Genomic DNA, 18,695 nt, shown 5'->3' with positions numbered 1-18,695 from the left:
CGTCCATCTACTGGTTCACTCCCCTGAATGGCCACAACAGCCAGGGCTGGACCAAGCCAAAGCCGGGAGCTAGGAATTCCATCCTGATTGGGACATCGTTTGCTGCCTTTCCAGGCGCATTAGTGAGGGTTGGAAGCTAAGCCGTCAGGACCATAACCAGCAATGTCAGTGTCACAGCAGTGGCCTAATATTCTGTGCCACAACACTGGTCCCATGGCTACCCTTTTAAAACTGTATACAACTGTATACACTGTAGCGTAGTAGGTAAAGCCACTGCCTACAGTACCAGTATCCCATATGGACGCTGGTTCATCACCCAGCTGCTCCATTTCTGATCCAGCTCTCTACTATGTCCTGGGAAAGCAGTAAAAGATGGCCCAAGTCCTTGGGCCCCTGTGCCCACGTGGGAGACCTGGAAGAAGCTCCAGGCTCCTGGCTTCAGATTGGCCCAGCTCTGGCCCAGTTGCAGCCATTTAGGGAGTGAACCAGTGGATGGAAAACCTCTGTCTCTCTCTCTGCCTCTGCCTCTCTGTAAATCTGCTTTTCAAATAAATAAATCTTTAAAAAAAGTTGTATACACAGAGGGTCTGTAGCTATTAACAATGTATTGTATTCATGAAAATGGCTTAGTAAATTTTAAGGGTTCTCTCTGAAAAATTAAGGAGGTAATGCATTTGTCAGTCAGCTCTACTGAGCGACTCTACAATGTACACTATATAAATAAATGAACTCTATATAAATATTAATTTTGTCAAAACTAATTATAAATTAATATTTGGCCGGCACTGTGGCTTAACAGGCTAATCCTCTGCCTTGTGGCGCTGGCACACCGGGTTCTAGTCCCGGTCGGGGCACCGGATTCTATCCCGGTTGCCCCTCTTCCTGGCCAGCTCTCTGCTATGACCCGGGAAGGCAGTGGAGGATGGCCCAAGTGCTTGGGCCCTGCACCCGCATGGGAGACCAGGAGAAGCACCTGGCTCCTGGCTTCGGATCAGCACGATGCGCTGGCCGCAGCGGCCGTTGGAGGGTGAACCAACGGCAAAAAGGAAAACCTTTCTCTCTCTGTCTCTCTCTCACTATCCACTCCTCCTGTCAAAAAATAATAATAATAATAATAATACTGTACAAACACCCACTCACCACTGCTTATCAAATTTTCCTCTTTTATTTTTCTTTTTAAGTTTTTCTTGTTTATTTTTCTTATTTGAAAGAGTTACAGAGAAAGAGGGAGAGACAGAGAGAGAGAGAGAGAGAGAGAGATCTTCCACCTGCTTGTTTACTCCCCAAGTAGCTGCAACAGCCAGGGCTGAGCCAGGCTGAATCCAGGAGCCAGGAGCTTTGTCCACTTCTCCCACTTAGGTGGCAGGGGCCCAAGCACTTGGGTCATCTTCCGCTGCCTTTCCCAGGCCATTAGTAGGCAGCCAGGTCAGAAGTGGAGTAGCCTAGACACGAACCCACGCCCATATGGGATGCCAGTGTCACAGGTGGCAGCCTTACCCGCTTTGCCGCAGCTCCAGCCACTCCTTCTCCTTTATTTTTCTTTATGGCACTTACTATCCTATAACATGCTCTAAATTTTTACTAATTTATTTTTGCCTTTCTCCCCCTACTTGAATGCAAGATCCATGACTATAGAGATTTTGTCTGTTTTATTTTTTGCCTCTTTATTCCCAGCGCTTAGAACTATGTTTGACACATAAAACATACAATAAATAAATATTAATAAAAGATGTTCAGAGACATGCTTAGTATGCTCTGCCTAATTATTGAGATATTGGATATGTTCTCTCCTCATGAACATCCAGAGTAAGATTTATGACATTAAAAAAAAAAATTTTTGGCCGGCGCCGCGGCTCACTAGGCTAATCCTCCGCCTTGCGGCGCCGGCACACCGGGTTCTAGTCCCGGTCGGGGCACCGATCCTGTCCCGGTTGCCCCTCTTCCAGGCCAGCTCTCTGCTGTGGCCAGGGAGTGCAGTGGAGGATGGCCCAAGTCCTTGGGCCCTGCACCCCATGGGAGACCAGGAGAAGCACCTGGCTCCTGCCATCGGATCAGCGCGGTGCGCCGGCCGCAGCGCGCCTACCGCGGCGGCCATTGGAGGGTGAACCAACGGCAAAGGAAGACCTTTCTCTCTGTCTCTCTCTCTCACTGTCCACTCTGCCTGTCAAAAAGTAAAAAAAAAAAAAAAAAAAAAAAAAAAATTTTTTTCCTGCCCAAAGCACTTATTTTGCTAAGTATACTTAAAATAAGCTCTGGTCTCCCTCACTTCTGAATGATCGAGTGTTAAGTTTTCCCAGGCTTTCATTTAGGAAGCTGTACCAGCCTTTCTCATCTGAACCACAGAACATAGAAAATGATTTGATAGATTGCTTTCTGAATTATCCAAAAGATGATACCTTACTAGTACCTTTTTAGATGTGTCGGGAGAAGTTAATTCATTCTGTACAATGGATACTTTAAGGCATTAGGACTTAATTCTAGTGGAACCCAAATTGAAAATGGCTGCTACACACTGGCACATCCTTGCTGTTACTGCTATTACCAAATGAATAGATTGGTCCAAGAGGAACTGTGTGACTATTAGGATTAGTGGTCTAGTAGGACTAGTTCACATGGAACCCTGACTGCTTCTTCTCCAAGCGACAACTCAGTCTCACCGCTGCTAGGAGGAAGGGCTTAGCCAGGCTTGAGCAATAGAATGTGTGTGTGTTCTGTGGAATCGATGTGGGTTCCTGATTCATTGAGTTATGTTTGTTTCTGGGAAATCATGAAACAAAAGATCATCTCAGAGTAGGCTGGCATTGTGGTGCAGGGTTAAAGCATCGTGTGCAATAATGCATCTGGGAAAGCAGTGGAGAAGGCCCAAGAACGTGGGCCCCTGGCAGCCATGTGGGAGACCCAGACAGAGTTAAAAGCTCCTGGCTTTGGCCTGGCCCATCCTTGGCTATTATGGCCACTTGGGAAGTGAACCAGATAATGGAAGATCTCTTTCTGTCTCTTCCCCCTCTCGCTGTAACTCTGACTTTCAAATAAATAAAGAAATCTTAAAAAAAAAATCACCCAAGGGTAAAGTTATATTATAGTTGATATTACTATTCTACATAGAAGCTGAACCCTTTGGGAATGCTATTATGCTTTTAATTCATAAGATTTTTCTGGTGGTGGTTCAGGTCAAGAGTGAGTATAGGCAGAAAGAGAGGCTGTTATTCCCCCATTTTATAGTTGGATAAATGAAAATTGGTCACTTAGCCAGGGCGGGGTGAGGCTAGATCTAGGGTCTCAAGTCTGTACTTTTCAGGTATTGATTGTTCACTTTTAATAAAATCATGACTCGGGGCTTCAAAATACACCAATAATTACAAATACTATAAACTATTCAAGCATGTGTGTATACACACACACACATACATACATACATATATATATATATTTAAATATAACTATATTTTTATATTGGAGGGGCACTGGGGAGAAGTGGGGGGGAAAGCAGCCCCTTACACTGGGCCCTAGTCAGTGGCAGCTTCTTGTTCCATAGGGTTAAGGAAGACTTTGAGGAAATAAAAGTTGTTTGGAAAACTCCAGGTGTAGTTGCTTTGCATGTTGTGATGGGCAGAGGGATGAAGTGTGGAGGCCCCTCACCCTCCATCTGGCCTCAGACTATGTCCTGGAGCCCTGAGGACGGAGAAAGCACCACTTTCATTCTTGCTTCTTGGGGTTGTTGACGGCCACGTAGTGATAGAGGACGACAAGCAGGAAGAGCGACACGCCCAGCATGTTGGCAAAGATGGCGAGCTGCACATCCGTGATCATCCTGCCCTGCCCACCTCAGACCCTACACCGCCTCCGCACACGTGTGTGTGTGTGTGTGTAGGGGACAATCTTCAATACATTGCAACTATATTCTTTTATTTTTTAAGATTTTTTTTAAGATTTATTTATTTATTTGGAAGAGTTACAGAGAAGGAGAAGCAGAGGCAGAGAGAGAAAGAGATCGATCTTCCATCTGCTGATTCATTCCCTAAATGGCCACAGTGGACAGGGCTGGGCCAGACCAAAGCCAGGAGGGCTTCTTCCAGGTCTCCCACATGGATGCAGGGGCCCAAGCACTTGGGCCATCTTTCAGTGCTTTCCCAGGTGCATTAGCAGGGAGCTGGATCGGAAGTGAAGCAGCTGGGACTGGAACCAGTGCTCATATGGGGTACCGGCGCAGCAGGAGCGGCTTTGTCTGCTATGCCACGATGCTGGACCCCTCAACTGTTTTCATGAATGTGCTACTTTAAATATAGTGGGAGAAATAGGTATGGAGGGGACCAGCATTGTGGCACAGTGGGTTAAGCTGCCATCTGCAACACCAGCATCCCATAATGGAGTGCCAGTGCTCCGCTTCCACTCTAGCTCCCTGCTACTGCACCTGGAAAAGCAACAAAAGATGGTCTAAATATTTGGGACTCTGCCACCCATGTGGGAAACCCCTGATAAGTTCCAGCCTCCTGGCTTTGGCCTGGTCCAGCTCCAGTCATTATGGCAATTTGAGGAGTGAAGCAGTAGATGAAAGTTTCTCTCTCTCTCTCTCTCTCTCTCTCTCTCTTAGTCTGCCTTTCAAATAAATAAATCTAAAAAAAAATTAATATGGATTCAAAAGATAAATGAACAAATGCCATGCTAGTGCAGAAATAGTCTTTGCACTGTATTCACATAGGTAGCACTTTCTCTTGGTCTGGATCTGCCATGTTACACGCATGTAATAGTACCATCTAGACAACTGATACGTTTGGTTCTTACCTAATACCAAGTCTGAATAAAAGGCTCTGTGAAAACACATCTTTTTGCCTCAAAGAAAAACACTGATTGAGCTAACTAAAATAACTTTTTTCTTCCATTTAGAATTAGGGAAATGGTATAAGCAGTGTTTTTCTTTGAGGTGGAAAAAACCAATTCAAGCCAAGAATTGGAATGCTTCTCTTGGGGAAGTTTTATTTTTATTTTTATTTTATTTTGCTTTTTTTTTTTTTTTTTTTTTACCCTGACTCATGCTTAGAGGCTGAAGAGCAAATAGGCGGGGAGAGCTATTCTGGGTAGAGTTAGGACTTCAGTCTCAACCTCTTTAATCAAGGCTAGCCAACCACTTGTTGCTTTGATAGATTAATAGATGACAGAGGTAGGAAAAAGAAGCTGCCAAATAATATTACGTAGATGTCATTTCTTTCCCATTAAGAATCCTGAAGCTGAGTAAGAACCCTTAAAGATGTTGTATTTTGTACCAAATTTAAAATATAGGGGCTAGTGGGACAAGTATTATGGCACAGTGGGTCAAGCTGCCACTTGCAACACCGACATCCCTTATGGAGCCGATTCGAGTCCCAGCTTCTCTGCTTCCAATCCAGCTTTGTGCTAATGCTCCTGGGAAAGAAGGGAAAGATAGCCCAAGTGCTTAGGCTCCTGCCACCCATGGAGGGGACCCAGATAGAGTTCAGGCTCCTGGCTTTTGCTTTGCCCAGCCTTGGGCTTTGTGGCCATTTGGGGCATGAACCAACAGATAGAAAATCTCTCTCTCTCTCTCTCTCTCTCTCTCTCTGTGTGTGTGTGTGTGTCTGCTTCTCTCTCTCTAACTCTGCTTTTCAAATAAATATGAATATAGATAGATATAGTCTGGTGTTGTGGTACAACAGGCTGAGATGCTGGCATCCCATATTGGAGCACCAGTTCAAGTCCCGGCTGCTCCTCTTCCAGTCCAGCTCCTTGCTAATGTGCCAGGGAAAACAACAGAAAATGGTCCACGTGCTTGAACTCCTGCCACCCATGTGGGAGACCTCAATGGAGTTCTGAGTTCCTGGCTTTGGCCTTGTCCAGCCCTGACCATTGTGGCCATTTGGGGATTGAACCTGTTAATATCTGTTTTTCCCTCTCTCTGTTTTTCAAGTAAATAAAATCTTTTAAGAATAGATAAATTTGAAATATATACAAAAGCAGCTAATAATATTGGACATCATTAACTGCTTCATTCATGTTTGGCAAGCATCGTACTGAGCACGTTCTGCTATTTAATCTTAACAACTTGATTCTGAGAAGTCCTGTGCTTCTATTAGACAGTCTTTTGGCATCTTGATTTCTGCTTCATAGCATACATTGCAGCTGTATTGAAAGAAAAACTCAAGTTAATTTTGTAACTACTTATTTCATGTCCAACTCACCTACCAGATGGAAAGGGTAAGGACCATCCATAGCTATCCTCTATGCCTAACACCTAACCTGTGCCTGGTACATACTAGATACTCAAATTAAAATTTGTTGGTGAGCCACTGAATGTGTGAATGTTCAAAGACATAAATGAATAAGCAGTGCTGTTAAATAGCTGTTGGTATCACTTTCACTTTATACAACCAGAGACTGAGACTTCAATGAAAGTGTCTGACTCCAAAACACATAATCATTATGATTTTTAAAAAATTTTAAAAAGATTTATTTAAAAGAGTGACAGAAAAAGAGAGATATCTACTACCTGCTAGTTCACTCCCTTACTGGCCACAATGACCACGACTGGGTCAGACCAGAGCCAGGTCTCCCACCTGCGTGTCAGGGGCCCAAGCACTTGGGTCATCCTCCGCTGTTTTCCCACGTGCATTAGCAGGGAGCTAGATCAGAAGTGGAACAGCTGGGTCTTGAACCAGCACCCATTTGGGATGGGAGCATTGTAGCTGGCAGCTTGACCCACTTTGCCAAAATGCCAGCCTTTATATTTAAATGGCCGTTGGGGAGCATAAACATTATCATGGCTCTAGAAAAAGATTTGAACTTTCAGACATTCTGAATGTAAACTCTTTCTTCAAAAGCAATTTCCCTGTAAATTCGGGTCAGCACTGGGGATGGCTGTTATCTTTCTTCCCTTGGATGGTAGAAGCATGGTCCCCCAAGCCTCTAGCTCATCAGCTACTTCCAGATATTGATCAGGGAAACAGATGACTGTGCAGAAGCTGTTTCTGGGTGCTGTTGCCAAAAGTACTTTGAGCTCTCACTCGCCCTAGGAGGGGGAACCACCAACTTTTTGTACAGATTAGCTTCTTTCAAGAACAAAAGTCCCTTTGGGGATTTACTAATTCCACCGCCTCCCCTGGTGCCCATGTTCATTCCTGCAACCTCGTGGTAGGACTTTGCGCTAGGGCAGTTTTCCAGTTCCCAGAGAGATCCCCAAGCCCCTGCTGCCCCAACAGCATGTAGCGCCGTGCCTTATTAACTGGGCAAGGTCAGACTTGCCTCTACAGCCCTCCCAGAGGTAGACCCTCTGCGGAGAAATCCCAGAAATGCCTTAATTCCCCGGATGTGAGTAGATCAGAGCACCATAGACCCAAGGATCTCAGCGCTTTCGCAGCTTTCTCCCCTTGAAAGTTGTAGCAGAGATAGGCATTTGGTCTAGTAGTTAAGATGCTGCTTGGGATGCCCACGTCCCATATCCTAGTGCCTGGGTTCCACTCATGGCCCTAACTCGTGATTCCAGCTAACTGCTAATGCAGACCCTGAGAGGTAGCAGATGATGGCTCAACTAATTGGGTTCCTGTCATCCACATAGGAGACCTGGGTTGAGTTCCTGGCTCTTGGCTTCTGCCTGGCCCAGCCCTGGCTGTTGCTGGCATCTGGGGAGTGACCTAACACATGGGAACGCTCCCTCTGCCTTTCTGTCTGTCTACCTCTCAAATGAATCAAGTAAATAAAAATGTTTCAAATAAAGGAAAATACAAAGGAATTTTGAAAGACTCATGGAAAATTGAATTAAGCGTTTTTTTTTTTTTTTTTTTTTTTTTTTGACAGGCAGAGTGGATAGTGAGAGAGAGAGAGAGAAAGGTCTTCCTTTTTGCCGTTGGTTCACCCTCCAATGGCCGCTGCGGCCGGCGCATCTCGCTGATCTGAAGCCAGGAGCCAGGTGCTTCTCCTGGTCTCCCATGCGGGTGCAGGGCCCAAGCACTTGGGCCATCCTCCACTGCCTTCCCGGGCCATAGCAGAGAGCTGGCCTGGAAGAGGGGCAACCGGGACAGAATCCAGCGCCCCAACCAGGACTAGAACCCGGTGTGCCGGCGCCGCAAGGCAGAGGATTAGTCTGTTAAGCCACGGCGCCGGCCGAATTAAGCGTATTTAAAAAGAAAGTGATAGCAGTGCTTCTTACTCTGCTGAGAGACGTGAAATGCTTTAGAGAGCGTGTTTCATAACCCTTCCCGAACTGTGAAGCTTAGGAAAAACTAGCCTTAGAGACCTAAACATAAATCAAGGAAGCAGATTGTTTCAGATCACCCAGCAAATGATTATCAACTCCAAATTACATGAAAACTAGGAAGACCTCAGCTAAGCCTGGGAAGAGCAGCAGCAGTAGCAGCAGCTGCCTGCTAGCTGCGATGAAAAGCCTTAGACCTTTCACCCTCGAGGGTATATTGCTAAATGGATTAGCTATCCCCGAATTCTGTTGTTCCAAAAGACTGTTATTTATTCTTTTCCTTGGGAATCGAAAATGCCAAATACAGGACCCGCTGAGGGCAGCAAGATGGGAAAGTACGTTGAATACTTCATTGTCAATGTCTGATTGGGTCTGTAAGCAGAGTTCAGACTCTTCAGAGCCAGTCTTTGAAAGGAGGCTCTGTTGTGTCAGACAAATACTTTTTGTGTGGTTCTTAATTACTTTCCTTGTTGTCCAGGTCTTATCTGTTCAGTTGTAGTACTCTTTCTAAAGCACAAATTACATCAGAAGGGTAAGCAGTAGGCAGAGAAAAGGAGCTGGGATTCCAGAAAACCACAGGTTAATGACCGTGATCTTGCACCAGGACCTTGAACCTATTGCTCCCATGGTACAAACTTCTTCTTTTGCATGTTCAAGGACCTCTTCCTGTCCTGAAGATTAAAATAAGCTCTAGGACTCAAGTTAATGCCATCCAGAGAGAATGTCTTTGGAAGCCCCTCTCAGCTTTCCCTTTAGGCCCATGGCTAGCACTCCCTAGGAGATGACTGAGACGGCTCCCGGTCCCATGTAGGTGCTTCCCAGAGGTGGACATTTGTGTGGGACGGGGTGACTGAAAAGCCACAGTTCCTGCCGGGGTTTGGAATTTTAAAGGATCCCTTTTTCTCCCTGAGGGTCTTTGATTCTGTCATTCCAGCGGCTTCATACACAGACAGCTCTGACGATGAGACATCCCCCAGGGACAAGCAGCAAAAGAACTCTAAGGGGAGCAGTGACTTCTGTGTCAAGAACATCAAACAGGCGGAGTTTGGGCGAAGAGAAATTGAAATTGCTGAACAAGGTAAACACAGCAAGCACGCACTCCCCCTCGACCTGCTTGTGTCTTTTTGTCCTGTGAGTCCTTTCTTACGTCCTGGGGTCTGGTAGCTTCTGAGGTTTCACTGTGATATTGGAGAGGAAACACTGGGGAGGAGGGGAACTCTGGTGGGTCTAGAAAGAGACCTACAAGGAGAGAGAGGAAGACTGGATAAAGAGGACTGGGGGCCCGGCGCTGTGGCACAGCAGGTTAAAGCCCTGGACTACAGCACCACAGCATCCCATATGGGCGCTGGTTCCAGTCCCAGCTGCTCCACTTCCATTTCGTCTCCCTGCTGATGTGCCTGGGAAATCAGAAGAAGAGGGCCCAAGGACTTGGGCCCCTGCACCCATGTGGGAGACCCAGAGGAGGCTCCTGGCTCAGCTCTGGCCATTAAGGCCATCTGGGGGGTAAATCAGCAGATGAAGACCGACCTCTCTCTCTCTCTCTCTCTCTCTCTGTAACTCTGTCTTTCAAATAAATAAAATATATCTTTAAAAAAAAAAAGACTGGCATATAGAGAATCAAAACTCTGGAGTATTTGCCTCTGAAAGCCCATGATGAGAGAAAATTCAAGGGACCAGCATAATGGCGCAGCCAGTGAAGCCACCACTCGTCTCACATCAGACGGCCAATGCCAGTCCCAGCTGCTGCACGTCCCATGCAACTTCCTGCTAATGTGCCTAGGAAGGCAGCAGAAGATGGCCCAAGTTCTTGTGCCCCTTCCACACATATGGGAGAGCAGGGTCGAATTTCTGACTCCTCCCTTTGGCCTGGCTTACACTTGGCTGTTGTGGTCATTTGGGGAGTGACCCAGTGGATGGAAGATATATCTCTCTTTTTCTCCCTCTCTTTCTCTTCTCTTTCTGTTACTCTGCCTTTCAAATAAATGTCTTTTTTTTTTTTTTTAGAAATAAATGTCTTTTTAAACAAAAAAGAAAGAAAATTCAGGTTTAATGTCTTGATCCACTGAGACACCTCATCTAACAGAGAACCTTATCAGGGGAAGGATCTTGAGAGTAGATTTTTCTGTTTATTCTTTTATCTCTTAGCCCATTCCCTCTAATATTGTGGTGTATATTGGATTTTTTTTCAGAAATGCCCGCACTGATGGCTTTGAGAAAGAGAGCTCAAGGAGAAAAGCCCTTGGCTGGAGCCAAAATTGTGGGTTGCACACACATCACTGCTCAAACTGCTGTGAGTCTTTTTCCTTTCTCCTTATAACAACACTAGTTAATGATTGCTACCAGCTACTGAGGCTCACCACATGCCAAGCACCAAGTTAAGAACTTAACAAGTTTTACTTCATTAATCCTCATAATGGCCCACGAAGTAGGTATTCCTGTTTCCATTTTATACATGAGGAAGCCGAGGCTCAGAGTTAAAGTAATTTGTCCAAGGTTATACAGGTTATAAGTCACAGAATCAAGATTTGAACCTCAATGTAGCAAGACACACAGGCTCGTGTTTTCTCTATTAAACCAAATTGCTTCTCCTTATCTTCCCTTCCAGTGACATTTCCACAAGGCAGTCTTGGGTATTACACTGCTTTCAGTTACAAACGAGAGGAAACCTGGTTCCACGTGACTTACACATACAGACATTCATTAAGTAAGGTGGCTGAAAGTCCAACAGGAAGGTGGATTTCAGATGCAGGATCTCAGAGCTCCAATTTTATCCCCCTGGGTTTCTGTTGGTGTTGCCTCCTTGGGGTGCTTACTTCATCCTCAGGCTGATGGATGGTTACAGCTATTCTAGTTATCACAGGTTGACCTGCAAAGGAAAGGGGACTATTTCGTCCCCTCTTTGAAGAGCAAAGAAACCTTTTCGAGAAGTCTGCGTTGCATGTGATTGAGCAGAAGTGGATCACGTGCTTGTGTTCCGCCAGTCCCAGCAAGGACACTGGCCTCACCGTCATTGTCTTCGACCTCATCAGATTGAGTGTCTAATCCAAAGAATGTTACAGTGCCCCTGAATTATCCTGAAATGAAATTCAGATATAATATATCAAGGTACATATAATGTTTCTTAAAAATCAATATAAAACCTTAAGAGAAATATGAAGGAGGAATTAAGGGAAGGTAATTTTTAATAAAATAATGTATCAGATCTTTATACTCCCACAAATGTACTAACTACAAATGTAGTTAAACAGAAATGCGTCATTAGTTTCCAAGCATCAGAGCAACCTTGCCAAATTATATGATTTTCTGAAGCGAACAACTTTTTATAAATCTCTAAACACTAGAAAGTATGAGTTTTTTCCTGATTGGCACAGTTGTTGTAATCCTGGAAAGAAGTTGGTATTTTATATTAAAATCAAAAATACTTTTTGTTAACATGGAAGGTAATCTCAGGTAATTCCAAATAGGTTTTTCACCCATGTAAACTTTCATTGGAACATTTAAAAATTAAGACCAGCTGTGGCACAAGTTTTTGTTGTAAAACGGCCCTGTACTTTGAAAATGTGCAGGTCCGCGATCTTGCCCTACAAGCCAGCAGCTTGCCCCTCCCGATTGTTGTGACAGCCAGAAATGCCCCGCCATTCCCAAGTCTCCTCCTTTGGGCCATCCTCATGATAGGTGCCGAGTTGCCAGCTGTAACAAGACCACTACAGGCTCGTCAGCATATTGAGGCATGGTCTGGAGTCTTATGGGACTCATCGGATGTGGGTCATCTGTACGGCTGGACCAGCTGTCCCAGGGTTGGCTCTCCTGGAGCACAACTGTGCTTTCGTGGTCACGTTCCCGAGTGAGGACCGTAGTGATTCATCAGCACGCAGGCAGCTCCCCTAGCAAATCCACTGTGAGACTATAAATTCTCTGAGGAAAAGAGTATGTCGACTGCCCGCAATTAATGTAACAATTGAAAAGCTGTCTATTTTTGGAGATACAGTCTAATGAATCAAGGCAGAAACACTCCTGAAGCCTTTTTTGGGCCTCTTCGGTCAGGGACATGAGACCTTGGCGTGATGGCTTAAAATAGTAAGTGCTTCCCCACTGTCTCAGGTTGCTGCATTATATCTAGTTTGTTTTTGAAAAACCCCAGGCTCACTAAACATGACCTCCCTCCGGGGTCCCTTCTCTGTCTTTTTTCTTTGTCCTATATGGATTCATCACAATCAATTTATCACTTTTAATAATATCTTACTGTTTCTACCCTAAATTTTTCTTTTTCTCTAAAGGATAAAGGAATTTTGCTTTGTCATCTTTTAATCTCTATTTCTCTGACTACCAAACAAATTCAGTTTATAATATTCAAACATTATCACCATTTATAATACAGAAAGACAGCCTCCTATAACCCTATACTCCAGAAATAACTATCATAATAAATGGTTTCCTGCCGTGTTTCTAATAGACATGAGTCTATTTATATATTTTTAATGTGTTTCCATAGTCCTTCTGACCTGATTCCATTACTACTTCTAAATGGTAATGATCTGAAGTCAGGTTAAACCAGCCTCTAAGCTCTATCCTCCCCCTACTCCTGCTTGCCTTTGCTCCTGTTTAACCATCATTCTTTTTTATTTAAAAAAAAATGTTTTTTTAGAGAAACACACACAGATTTTCTATCTGCTGGTTTACTCCACAAACGCCTACAAGAACCACTGCTGGGGGCCAATGCTGTAGCACTGTGGGTTAAAGCCCCAGCCTGTAGCGCCGGCATCCCATATGGGCACCAGTTGTAGTCCCAGATGCTCCTCTTCCAGTCCAGCTCTCTGCTATGGCCTGGGAAAACAGTAGAAGATGGCCCAAGTCTTTGGGCCCCTGCACCTATGAGGGAGGCCTGGAGGAAGCTCCTGGCTCCTGGCTTTGGATCAGTTCAGCTCTGGCCATTGTGGCCATTTGGGGAGCGAACTAGCAGATGGAAGGCCTCTTTCTATCTGGCTCTACCTTTCTGTGTAACTCTGTCTTTCAAATAAATGAAATAAATCTTAAAAAAAAAAAAAAAAGAAGAAGAAGAAGAAGAACCAGCGCTGGACCAGGCTGACACTTGGAGCCCAGAGGCCAGTTCAGGTCTCCCAGGTGGGTGACAGGGACCCCTGTAACTAAGCCAGCACCTGCTGCCTCCCAGGATGTGCATCAGTGGGAAGCCAAAGGAGAAGCAGAGCTGGGATTCAAACCCAAGCAGTGCAGTATGTGGTGCAGACGCCCCTAGCAACTTCTTGATGGCTGTGCTTGCTGCCCACCCTGAGTGTCATTCTCCTGCTTGACAGATTAGGAATTCTGGATGTCAGAATTCAGAAACTCTTTAAAATGAGAAATAAGATAAGAGGGAAACAGTAGGACTAGAAACTAAAAGATAACGTGGGCTAGAAATTAATACACATGAGAAAAAACAATTTATGAATAGTTCTACTGTTTAACTATGTGGTCTTGGATAATTACTTAGCCTAAATCAGTGGAGTTTTTAGAACATATTTTTAATTCAAATTTTTATTAAGTGAAAAAAATATTTTAAAATACAAAGAAAAATTATTAGTACCTTGAGTTAACTGCTGTTAGTACATCTTAAGGTAAGCTGTGAATGAAAGATTTATTCCTATTAAAATAGCTCATATTGTGGCCGGCGCCGCAGCTCAATAAGGCTAATCCTCCGCCTGCGGCACCGGCACACCGGGTTCTAGTCCCGGTTGGGGTGTCGGATTCTGTCCCGGTTGCTCCTCTTCCAGGCCAACTCTCTGCTGTGGCCCGGGAAGGCAGTGGAGGATGGCCCAAGTCCTTGGACCCTGCACCCACATGGGAGACCAGGAGAAGCACCTGGCTCCTGGCTTCGGATCAGTGCGGTGCACTGGCCGCGGCGCGCCGGCCGCGCTGACCATTGGAGGGTGAACCAATGGTAAAGGAAGACCTTTCTCTCTGTCTCTCTCTCTCACTGTCCACTCTGCCTGTCAAAAAAAAAAAAAATAGCTCATAAAGGTGGATGTTTGGCTTGCTGGTTAAGATGCCCACTTCCCACATTGGAGTACCTGAGTCTGATACCCAGCTCTGGCTCCTGACTCCAAATTACTACTCGCGCAGATCCTGGGAGGCAGCCGTGATGACTCAAGCAACTGAGTTCTTGCCACGCGTGTGAGAGGCTCTGGTTGAGTTCCTGCCTCCCGATTTCAGCCTGACCCTGGCCCAGTGCGACCCATTTCAGGCATCTGCGAAGTGAACCAGTGGATGGAATCAATCAATCAATCTCTGTCTCGTTCTTAAGTTTTATTTAAAACCTTTAAAAATAAATAAAATCATTTTAAATTAAAGCAGTAGGAGGACACACTGCCTCCTTAAAAAGGATCCTATATACATCTTATATGTTGATGTAAGAATAAACCAGGGGGCTGGCGTTGTGGCCCAGCAAGTTAAGTCACCACCTGCGATGCAGGCATTCCATGTGAGTGCTGATTGTGTTCCCAGCTGCTCTGCTTCTGATTCAGCTCCCTGCTAATGTGCCTGGGAAAGCAGTGGAAAATGGCCTAATTGCTTGGGCCCAAGCACCCATGTGGGAGAACCAGATGGTATTTCAGGTTCATGGCTTCAGCCTGGTCAAGCCCCAACTATGGTGGGCATTTGAGGAATGAACCAATGGATGGAAGATCTCTTTCTCTTGCTTTCTGTCACTCTGCCTTTCAAATAAATAAATAATTTTAAAGATTTACTTATTTATTTGAAAGAGTGACGCAGAGAGAGAAATTTTCCATTTGCTGGTTCACTCCCCTGATGGCCGCAACAGCCAGAGCTGGGCCAAGCTGAAGCCAGGAACCAGGAACTCAACCAGGTCTCCCACATGGGTGATACGACCCCAAACATTTGGACCATCTGCTGCTGCTCTTCCCAGGCCACTAGCTTTAGGTTTGGAATAGCTCGGGGTTCTGGCCTTTTGTACCCCCAGAAAAGAGATAGAAAAAAGAGACAGTGCTGACCTCCACAGACAGGTTGCATTATTGAAGCAAAGAGGGGCAACAGTCTGTTCTTGCAAAGAGCCTGTGCGGCGCACATGGGGCTGGATTTTTATATGGCTGGAGAGACAATCTGCTGCCACTGGTGGGGGTGAGGGGGCTTGTAGCTGGCGGGCAGTAGGGAGTATGGGGCTCTTAGAAGCCCCTGGGAACTTTCCTCTTTCACAAACTGCCTTTTGCAGCTTATCTGTTTTGCCAGTTGCTTTGCAAGGAGTCTGGGGGAGGTTGAGCTTGGTTGCTGCACCAAGGGTCTCAACAAAAAGGGAAGACACGGGTGGGGCAAGGCAGGGAGGAAGGAGCAATATGCCCTTTAATTAGCAGGGAGCTGGATCAGAAGCAGAGCAGCCGGGACACAAAGTGGCACCCATATGGCAGGCTGCCATCGCAGGCAGCAGCTTTACCCATATGCCACAGTGCCTACCCCAAATAAAATAATTTTTTTTAAAAGTAAATTGGGGGAGGGGCCGGCACTATGGCGTAGTGGGTTTAAAGGCCTGGCCTGAAGCACCAGCATCCCATATGGGCGCCGGTTCTAGTCCCGGCTGCTCCTCTTCCGATCCAGTTCTCTGCTATGGCCTGGGAAAGCAGTAGAAGATGGCTCAAGTCCTTGGGCCCCGCACCTTCATGGGAGACCGGGAAGAAGCTCCTGGTTCCTGGCTTCAGATCGGCGCAGCTCCGGCCGTTGCAGTCATCTGGGGAGTGAACCAGCAGATGGAAGACCTCTCTCTCTGTCTCTACGTCTCTCTGTAACTCCGTCTTTCAAATAAATAAAATAACTTTTTTTTAAAAAAAAAAAAAGTAAATTGGGGGGCCGGTGCTGTGGTAGGCTAAGCCGCTGCCTGTAGCGCCGGCATCCCAAATGGACACCTGTTCATGTCCCAGTTGCTCCTATTTTCATCCAGCTCTCTGCTATGGCCTGGGAAAGCAGTGGAGGATGGCTCAAGTGCTTGGGCTCCACGTGGGAGACCTCAAAGAAGCTCCTGGCTTCAGATCAGCCCAGCTGTAGCCATTGTGGCCATTTGGGGAGTGAACCAGCGGATGGAAGATCTTTCTCTCTCTCTCTCTCTCTCTCTCTCTCTCTAACTCTGCCTCTCAAATAACTAAATAAAATCTTTTTTTTTTTTTTTAAGTAAATTGGGGCCGGCGCTGTGGCTCACTTGGCTAATCTTCCGCCTGCAGCGCCGGCACCCCGGGTTCTAGTCCAGGTTGCCCCTCTTCCAGGCCAGCTCTCTGCTGTGGCCCAGTGGAGGATGGCCCAAGTCCCTGGGCCCTGCACCGGCATGGGAGACCAGGAGAAGCACCTGGCTCCTGGCTTCGGATCGGCACAGCACTCCAGCCATAGCGGCCATTGGAGGGTGAACCAACGGAAAAAGGAAGACCTTTACTCTCTGTCTCTCTTTCATTCACTGTCTAACTCTGCCTGTCAAAACAACAACAACAACAAGTAAATTGGGAACAAATAAGAAGATAGGAAACTTTTACAATAATTAAAAATTTGAAATAATGCAGATTTACAAAAAGGTGCAACTGCAGGTGACTTTTTCTGCACATTGAGGATAATCGCCAGCCCAATACATTTTTATCCCTGCCTTAGTTCGTTCTTGCTGCAGTAACACAGTACTTTGAACTTGGTGATTTATAAGCAATAGAAACGAATTGCTTACCGCTCTGGAGGCTGGGAAGTCCCAGGTGAAGACCCCTGTAGGTCCCATGTCTGGTGAGGGGCTGGTCCTCATGGATAAAAGGGGCAGGCAGGCTCCCTCAGGGCTCTTGTACAAGGGCACTAATCCCATTCACAAGGGCAAACTCACAAACTGTTCCCCTCCCAAAGGCCTCACCTCAACATCATCGCCTTGGCCATTAGGTTTCAAAATGAATTTTGGGAGGCACATGCATTCCAACCATAGCAACCCCCAGTTACTTCTTTTCTTTTTTATTTCTTTATATTATTATTTTTTTAAAGATCTATCCATTTATTTGAAATTCAGAGTTACAGAGTGAGAGGGAAAGACACATAAATCATTCATCCGCTGGTTCACTCCCCAGGTGACCACAACGGCCAGGGCTGGGCTAGGCCTCAGCCAGGAGCTTCATCGAGGTCTCCCACGTGGGTGGCAGGGGCCCAAACACTTGGGCCATCTTCCACTGCTTTTTCCAGGAAAATTAGGAGGCCGCTGAATCAGAAGTGGAGCAGCTGGCGTCCCATAAGGCACAAACTGGCGCCCATAAGGGAAGCCAGCCATCAGGGCGGTGGTTTTACCTGCTAGGCCACAGCGCTGACCCCTGTACATTTTCTACAAACAAGCACATAGTATAGCTATCAAAATTAGCATTGATTTATTATGACCATTTAATCCTTAGATCTAATTTGAGTTTCGCCAGCTGTCCCAATAGTATTTTTTTTTTATAAAAAAGGAATCCAGTCCATTGTTATGTCATACTTAATTGCCACGTTGTGTTAGTCTTTTTTGATCTGGAACAGTTTCTCAGTCTTTGACTACAGTTGACTTCTTTTGCATAATGTCTTCAATCTGAATTATTCTAATGCTTCCTCAGTATTAGATTTAGACTGTATGTCTGTGATAGGGTTGTCAGAGAAGTGGTGCTGCATTTTTCTCACTGAACCCTATTAGCATGTGATTTCTTCTTGTCCCATGACTATTTATGTTGTTTTTGATCCCTTGATTGACATGGTGTCTACCAGGCTTTCGACTTTAAAAGTATTTTTCACCTTTGAGGTTAATAAGCTTTTTGGTGAAGAAATTCTAACAAACTACAAATATTCTGTTCTTCATAAAAATTCATTTTGGGGGGGTCAGAGTTGTGGCATAATGAGTTAAGCCACCTCCTGCGACCCTGGCATCCCATATGGGCACTGTTTCAAGTCCCAGCTGCTATTCTACTTCCAATTCATCTCCCTGCTAATGTGCCTGGGAAAACAGTGGAAAATGGCCCAAGTCCTTAGGCCTCTGCACCCACATGGGAGACCTGGATGAAGGTCCTGACTCCTGGCTTTGGCCTGGTCCAGCCCCAGCCATTGTGGGTATTTGGAGAGTGAACCAGTGGACGGAAGATCTCTGTTTCTTCCTCTCTCTCTCTCTCTCTGTAACTCTGCCTTTCAAATAAATAAAAAATAAATCATTAAAAATTTTCTTTTATTTGAAAGAGTGAGAGAGAGAGAGTGAAGGAGAGACAAGGAAAGAGGTCTTCCATCTGCTGGTTCACTCCCCAACTTGGCACAACAGCTAAGACTAGGCCAGCCTGAAGCCAGGAGCCTGGAACTCCATCTGGGTCTCCCACGTGGATAGCTCGAGCCCAAGCACTTGGGTCGTCTTCTGCTGCTGTCTCAGGTGCAGGCAGCTGGATCAGAAGTGGAGCAGCCAGGACTCAAACTGGCGCTCCTGTATGGGATGCCAGCGTGGCAGGCAGCAGCTTAGCCTGCTGCACTACAACAC

At 45.7% G+C, this 18,695-nt stretch overlaps 2 protein-coding genes across 5 annotated transcripts in view; one reads left to right on the top strand and one right to left on the bottom strand.

Annotated features, from left to right (window-relative positions):
- AHCYL2 (adenosylhomocysteinase like 2) overlaps positions 1 to 18,695 on the top strand; it is a 232,840-nt gene that overhangs the window by 172,640 nt on the left and 41,505 nt on the right. For all 4 annotated transcript variants that reach the window (XM_062201547.1, XM_062201457.1, XM_062201727.1 and 1 more), the window contains exons 3-4: positions 9,135 to 9,278; positions 10,390 to 10,490. In XM_062201547.1, coding sequence (XP_062057531.1) covers positions 9,135 to 9,278; positions 10,390 to 10,490 — 245 coding nt within the window. The remainder of the gene's footprint in view (positions 1 to 9,134; positions 9,279 to 10,389; positions 10,491 to 18,695) is intronic.
- On the bottom strand, positions 3,462 to 3,810 carry LOC133764569 (dolichyl-diphosphooligosaccharide--protein glycosyltransferase subunit 4). Its single transcript, XM_062198247.1, has one exon. It carries the CDS (start codon positions 3,808 to 3,810, stop codon positions 3,697 to 3,699), a length of 114 nt encoding a protein of 37 aa, XP_062054231.1. The 3' UTR covers positions 3,462 to 3,696.

The sequence above is a fragment of the Lepus europaeus genome, chromosome 1 (assembly GCF_033115175.1).
Source record: "Lepus europaeus isolate LE1 chromosome 1, mLepTim1.pri, whole genome shotgun sequence".
In the NCBI taxonomy this organism is placed as follows: domain Eukaryota; kingdom Metazoa; phylum Chordata; class Mammalia; order Lagomorpha; family Leporidae; genus Lepus; species Lepus europaeus.
This window is presented reverse-complemented; position numbering and strand designations above follow the sequence as displayed.